Source organism: Sinohyriopsis cumingii, chromosome 6, assembly GCF_028554795.1.
Source record: "Sinohyriopsis cumingii isolate HCF-2022 chromosome 6, ASM2855479v2, whole genome shotgun sequence".
NCBI classification, from domain to species: Eukaryota; Metazoa; Mollusca; class Bivalvia; order Unionida; family Unionidae; genus Sinohyriopsis; species Sinohyriopsis cumingii.
Window position 1 is genome coordinate 166523421 of NC_142966.1, and position 8200 is coordinate 166531620.

An 8200-nucleotide genomic window follows, 5' to 3' on the forward strand; every position below is an offset into this window, starting at 1 on the left:
ATATGTTGTAAGCAGTCGTGAATTAAGAGTGCAATGAAATCAGTTCTAATAGTACGACACTATCTGGCTGCTACCGGTGTCATGAGTAACAGTGGGCTTTACACGGAAGGACTGGATAGGGATGGACATTTGTATTTTGCCGTATCGATAAAAGACGGATAGTCTTCAAGCTATATGGTATTTAGCCACCATAATTATGCTTGCACATCAAACAATTTTAACTGTAAGGGAGACGATTGTTTTTGCATGTAATCGATCCTATCTAGAGAGTTCTGGACCGCCATGATCAGTACAATTATACAAGAGAACCCCTGTGACCATCATGCGGCCTCTAATTTTCCCCACAGACCATTATAAGTGATTCTCAACAATATTCGTTATCTTCTTTGGTTGCTTCTCTTGACTTCAAAACTTAGTTTAGGACATGCGCAGTTTAAAGATCGCAGTGGAGAACAAAATTGTCATTGAAACATCTTCTTATATTGCCGTTTGTACCACGTTTATGGAGAAGAAACTAATCGTAACACGAATTACCTCATATCCTAAAATGGGCAGACCGATTGAGTGGTGTACATCACCACAGTATAGACTATTAAATTCAGAATAAATTGAAACAACGTGTCTTGCCGAAAGACACATCGTGACAGATGACACGGGCTGGCCTGAGCAAGTTTCGAACCAGTAACCCCCTGACTGGAAGTGAAGCATGCTTTTTCATGAGAATGACTTTAGTATTAATAATTTCAAAGGTGTATGCCGTATCTTTTCGAACACTTTGCAATGTTATCTTTAAAAATCATTGACTTAACTGAGAAAATAAACGAATGAATACATTTCCTTGGGGGTCAGATTACAAGTACGATTTTTTTCTTTCATTTTAGATCCATAAACCATCCAGAGTATCCTTTCAACGATACGGAATCAACCAACCTTTAAACCTGATCAGCCATGAATACAGTTATATTCCACATTCTCAAGCATTCTGCATCTACAGAGAACACAATTTGGAAAGTCAGGATTTCGTACAAAGTTGAAACGTTGAATTGATGAGTCCCTGTGTGCAACAATATGACGGGATTTTTATGACAGTTTTTTCGCTTTAATTGTAATAGGCGCAATTAATGTGAACCTATGCAATTATCCATAAACAAGTAGGAGTGGCTGACCTTTGTGTACAAATATACGGAATTCTGTATGGTAGTAAGATAGCCATACGTATGTTAGATTGCTTGATTTTGAATGCAAAACTGTCATTTGTCTTTACATATGTAACTGGAATAAATAATTACTCAGAAATCGAACACCGAACTACTTTATACGATGTCACGGTGGCGGACTGCATTCGACGTCGTGTCTCGCAAGATTCATAAACAGATTGGAATACGTGAATGTAGCAACTCCGGATGTTGCAGCTTTCGAATCCAGCGCACTATTCTAAGAAGCTGCAGTCATCGTCTGCTGGGCATGGTTTTCGAATGACTACCCTAAACAAATCAATGTAAATGTAATCATAATGTAATTCACCTCTTGTCACCGTCACCAACCAACCTAATGTCTTTGCCACCCAAAAGAGATTAAATAATGTAACAAGGACACTAATTATTAACACCCTGAACTTGTACATTGGTGTTAAAACACACATTACTAAAAGGATTGTCGTCTTATGAATAAGAATGCAAGGCCATTTCCAACTCCAAATGCAAATTTTATATTGGCGAACACACTAACAACACAGGATGAAAGTTGGCCTTTGTTGTCTTTAAATTAGTTTTTCTACAGCATGCATAAGTTTATGTGCCAAATTTACAATATTTCTTTTCTTCATGACTTTGAACGCTTTTTATCAGCATTCAACCTTACAAATAGAAAACAAATAACTTATGTTGCTGACTAGTCATTGCTGTTATACATCATATACAGTCACTATGGTATGCAAGAAAGATGTTAACCCGTCATAGAAGTGTAAATACTTGGTGATTATTTTTAAGTTATTATTATTATTATTATTATTATTATTATTGTTTTTCCTATATGAACTTTCACAATTTTGTTGATTTATTTTCTTTTTTTACGAAAACATATTCTAAAGAGAAACGAATTCATAACAAAACATCCCAGAGTACCATATTCCGTACATTTTATATTTAATAGCAATCGCTTTGTCACAAACAGTTTGCTTGCCCTTTAATTAAGCGAAATTTCATAGGGGATGCATCTCTCATTTCATAGTAAACTTAAATTTTACGCCAAGACAATCTTCACTGTCTTATGTCTGTCTGCTGATAATCTGGACTTTGATTTTTATAAACTGGCTTTATGTGTTAGTAACTCACAACAAATGGTAAAGCAATTTGACGAGCTTAGAGACACTGAGGCAAGTAGAAGAGCCATAGTAAATAGCTAATCATTTAGTATCATTGGTTCGCTATATTGTTTTCATGAAACATTGCTTATTACTACAATTACGGGCAAAATCTTGCTTCGAATCTAATGTCGCCATTGTGAAAAATTGGAGATAATGTTTTGGCTTTCAATTTTTGCTAAATGCAAAGTTCTGTGAAGTTGTTGTAGCACACTCAAGATGCAAAGTTCTGTGAAGTTGTTGTAGCACACTCAAGATGCAAAGTTCTGTGAAGTTGTTGTATCACACTCAAGATGCTAAGTTCTGTGAAGTTGTTGTAGCACACTCAAGATGCTAAGTTCTGTGAAGTTGTTGTAGCACACTCAAGATGCAAAGTTCTGTGAAGTTGTTGTAGCACACTCAAGATGCAAAGTTCTGTGAAGCTGTTGTAGCACACTCAAGATGCTGATAGATCAGCTATTTATCTCAGATGGATTTCACGTCTGAGCGGCTCTCTGATTTTGTCATGCACTTTGACCTGTTGATTCAGTCGGCTATATTTAAAGCTAACGAAAATGTTGCCTAAACATACGTCAGTATATAGAACATGAGGCAGAATTTAGATCTTTGTCTGCGTTAGTAATTATTGTGTTGAGTTACTCTTAATACGCTTTGTTGACAATGGAAAATGTTCGGTTATTCGGTGCCAGCTATCCCACCACAGAGGTACATTTTCACTGCTGAGGGCCAAAATCGTCTTCAAGTGACTCTACTAAACAAGAAAGGAACCTGTCAGACGACAGCATCACTGACTTTCATGTATTTATTCAGAAACAAGAGTTTCGTATTTGTCAATCACCAAGATGACCAGTACTGATTGACTACGGCTAACCAAGTGATTGATTTAGGTCACAACGACTTCTTTCTATGATATGGGGATGCTGTGCTTCTCAGGATGTGACGACTGTAGAAGCTAAAATGTTCAAGAAACTCTATTGAACGTCAAAATTGTACAAGATATGTCATGTAGTTTTGCATATTGCTATAATACTTTTCAGGATGCACATATCTAGGATCATAACTGTCAGAGAAACCCACGTATACATCAACAAGGTATATGACTAATGGACCGTGAACAGTAGATCACATTGACCCGCTTCTTTATGCATGGCAGGGTGTACTCTTCAGCAGAGAAACTGTGTGTCCGAAACTGGCTGCGAAATAAAATATGTATGCTTTTTCTCTAGCTTGACAAAGAACTACTGTTGACGAGTTTTGGTCATTAATCTCACATTTATTCGGCATCATATATCCAATAACATTCCGAACGCTTTGTTAAATACTAACCACTCATACAAATGATAAGGGTATCGTGGTGCATTATACCTTATAATGGAAGTAAATACAATGTTTTGTAATATGGTACAAGCAACCATATTTAAAAAATTCTGGCTTAAATCTTTAGAAAAAACGTACATGGTAACAAAAGTCTGCTAAGTAGGTCAAATTGACCTACATTTAATTGTTGGAGGAGTATCATTATGGGGTTTCTGAATTTCTGTAGCTAATACAAGTCGCAGCCTTCTATACGATTAAGGCAAAGAATAGTGCATGATTTTAACAAACCTGTGCTTTGTTCCTCAAACCACAAGTAGAAATCCGAAAGTGAAGTTGCTATACCGGGTCAAAGCACAGATTTTATATGTTGACCATTGTAACTATTGATCACACTGAACTACATAAAATATATTGTGCGGAGATTGTATATCTGTGTGAGAATAAATAGCTGGCAGAAGAAATTTCACGGAGAATGGTATCTTTATGTGAGAATATATATTATTATTATTATTATTATTATTATTATTATTGATCGCGGCTATATTATATAATATATTTTGCAAAGAATATGTGAGAATATTATGGCAACAATATATTTCGTATAGACTCTGTGAGACTGTATTATATTTGGGAATAATTGCAGCGTAAATTATATCAGTAATAAAACATTCACAGATTCTTACATATGTCATTTTGAAAGAATTTATGAGCATATACAATTCCGAGATTAAATCATCAGAGCAATGGAGAGTGTGTAACGTTACAGAAAAGAATAATCGCTATTAACTTTAAGTGGCTGGTTTGGGTTTGTCAAAGAGGCTCAAAAGATGCTGGGTGATGTTTCAAATACCTATGCGGAGCTTTTTGATAAATTAATCGACTTAGATGTTATCATGGAAACACAGCGACTTAAACTTAAAAAAGGTTTAAAGAAAAAATGTGAAAGTAATTGTATATATATATATATATATATATATATATATATATATATATATATATATATATATATTGTTCAAGAAGAAATTAAGTTGCCGACGTTCACTAGGCTGTGATCATCCATGGCTTCAGAAGCGTTGATGCTGCTTATCCTTGTATCGGTGTGCAATCAAGGACGAATCCAAGCGTACATTTGTTTAATGGATCATACTTGTTCTAAGTCTACAGACTAAAAACAACTACGTAGTCCACATACAAAACCTGCAGTTATATCTGCGATTAGCTATGCCCCTAATCCTTTTGCAAAGATTTCGTCAACGAGCTTGGATGGTTCATTACACCGAGATGAATATAAATCTATAAACGGATACAAATAATATGTTTGAGAAAGTCGCCTTCAAAGTGATGAACAATGCTGTGTTTGGCAAAAGTATTGAGAATCTTCGAGCACGAATCCGTGTTGATTATATCCATGATAGTGAACAAGACAACTCTAACCGACTTTTTGTGGATTAGGAATTTCAATAACTCAAAACCCATATATCATTTCGCATATGTGTTGAACTTGTAGAAGCAGCTCACGTACGAGTTAAAAGCAAGTTTCAAGATGTACAAGATAACAGATTTACTTTTGATGCCCATAACAACCAATGACTGCGTCCAAAAATGTACTCGATTTGGTTGGATGGGGCACAAATATCAAGAAACGAAAGGAGTTCCATGGGTTGTTGTTGAAAATGATCTCAAACATGACATGTATACGGAATATTTACGGCAACGACGCGAATTCGCACGTGGCGAACCTGATTCTATCAAAGAAACATCGCCTGGTGTATACTGATGCACCACGCTGAGTTTGTCGACGCTTAGCACCAAGAAATGTATATTGTCCAAGGGAATCACCACTTTAGCACACGGGCACCAATGGTGATTCTGTATTTGCGGGAATGACCACATTTTCTTGCACAAATGCTAGGCTTTTTGGTTAGTTGGCAGTGCGGCGTGCCGTGCGTTCGCCATTGGGCATGTAACTATGATAGCTTAATTATTTAGTGTAATAACATTAATAATTTTTGTGCCTACTGATATCCAAATAACAGTTTCACAAGTGTTCTGTTAAATCGTTTCACAACAGCGTGATCAACATGTGAGCTAACATATCCAACAGGAACAAACACCTGATGTTTTGTTAATTATGCAACGTCTCCAAAACATTCGTTACCTGGATCGAACTGTAAAAACTCCGGCCATGTTAGTGATAAACATGTATAAATGTATTCAACTGAGCTGCGGCTCTTACCGACTCTTGCTCGAGTAAAACCTTGAGTGATTGTTTCCGCGGTAGCCTTTTAACAACAGATTCGCCTTTGCAATAAAAGAGGAATGTTGGTATACTTTTGGATAAACTCCGCTTAGAAACTAAGCTCTTCTTATCCATTTTGCTTATCTGTTTGTTTATTATACCAATACGCTTTACCTACAATAAATGAACTTTGTCCACCAATTAGCGATCTTTTAAAACTTAGATTTCATACCGCTTTTGATTATTCATCTTTCCTCATTATGGACTCGGGGACGTTTATGAAAGACCGATGATGAATTCTGATACACTTCCTGATTAACGCAAAATCAGTGCTGCGATGCGGCGTGTCCTTGCAAGCAACCCCGAGCGTTACCTCCATAATCACGATCTCAGTTACGCAAGTAAAAATTTCATTTTTTCTATATCAATCACGGCTTGGAATGGCCACACTAGCGGCACTGCGCATGTATTACATTAAACGTAATATTCGATCGAAGCTTTTCGGGGTCTTCCCGTGAAGAACTCATTTATATTTTTGTCAGACGGAAGCGAAACCTGGCAATTTGCTGAAAATCACACTGGTGCGTTTGACAGCTCAGTAGATGAAGAGATCCGACGGAGGATTTCGTTGGTGACTTTCAAATGCTTTAAAATGTTTATAAATGAAAATTAGCAAGTGCCATTTTCTGTGGTTTTGAATCAATCACAACAGTCGCTGTTGACGCCGTACGGTCTTCGCTGAATGAGTTTCTCCGTTGGCCAGAAGATATTAATAAATGTCCTGAGGACGAACGAATCTTACGCGCAGGACCCAAAGGATCTAGATACTATATTTCGCCAGATATTGCTAAGATTGCCTCAACGATTCAGGCTTGTATGACCTGATACTTTATCAAGGGTAGTTAGGAAAAAGGATCTCCCATAGGCTTTGCAGTTCAAGGTTATACTATAGATTGTTTCCGACTTCCTCAAATTTTACCACGGGTACTTTGCTCTCGATTATTCATGGGGCTGCCGTGGAACTTCCATTTCATGATCACCGGTTGGCACATATTTTGTTTTTCTAGATTAGGACGGGCGCATAACAGACCTGCGCAGGAAGATCATGTGAGTACAACTGTACATTAAAGATCAACCTGATATGTAAATATAATTATAGTCGTACATTGAGGTGTATTACCTGTACGTATTGTAAACGCGAGGTAACCAGTTTTCCATGACATATTACAGAACTGGCCTTGTGACATGACATTACATATTACGTAATTGGACTTGTGACATGACATGCCATAACATATCATAGAATTGGTCTCGTGAATTGGAACCATTTTGTACTGCCATTCGACAAACAAAACGTTTCTATTTCATTTGTGTAATATTTCCGTATATGTACTCAGAAAGGTAGGTATCCTCTCATCAGTTTTTAGTGTGACCATTTAGATGGTAATTTGAATTATGCAATTCATAAAAAAGTAACAAAATGATACATAAAAACGAGCCAAAATTTTAATAATGTATATAAGTAGAAAACGGTGTTTTACTTTTGTGTCACACAAGTTTCACATGAAATTATCCCGTCATATCCAATCGATTGCAGCTTTATCATGGAAACGGAGAATTACTTTCTAGGTGACAACTCATACATAGAAAAAATATATGCCAAAATAAAATACGTCTATAATGCGGCATACAATTTGGATACATTAAAGCCAAACTTTCCATAAGCAAGATATTTTTATAATATGCAGTTATAATATGCAGTGACATGTTGAATACATATTGCCGGCCTAGACAACGAATCGTTCAACATTAATCAATGAATTTTAGTCAAGTGAGGATAACGTAAAGTTTGGTCAGTGATGGCTACCAATGCACACGTTGACTGCTAAAGTGTCAAAATTTAATAAGATATATAAATAGTTTTGAATTAATGATTATTTCGAATGCAATTTATGCAAAGAGTTTTAATATCCATCTACATCTACTTTATTTGAAACTGCAGTCACACTCGACTTTCGTTTCGTTGGCGCAAAATTTGCGGCAGAAAAAGAAGTAAAAGATCGCGGAATAAAAGGGAAATACAATATTTTAGCACGCCACATGTCTTACAACATATCACTACAGAGTGAATCAAACAACACTTGAGAGAGGCTGACTTGAGGTCGATATATTCCATATTTTCCATATTTTCAAGGTCCTTAAGACAACAGTCGTGTCATCTCATACACGCTAATAGACAAGTAATGTCCTCTCATGAATTAACATCTAAACAAAAACGAGAC

The 8200-nt window shown here is 36.3% G+C and overlaps 1 protein-coding gene across 1 annotated transcript in view; it reads left to right on the forward strand.

Moving 5' to 3' along the window:
- Positions 1–4361, forward strand: part of LOC149798479 (aldo-keto reductase family 1 member B1-like) — a 55285-nt gene extending 50924 nt beyond the window's left edge. Inside the window, exon 10 of the mRNA XM_089963676.1 lies at positions 882–4361. Coding sequence (XP_089819802.1) covers positions 882–936 — 55 coding nt within the window. The 3' untranslated portion in view covers positions 937–4361. The remainder of the gene's footprint in view (positions 1–881) is intronic.
- The last annotated feature ends 3839 nt before the right edge of the window (positions 4362–8200 follow it).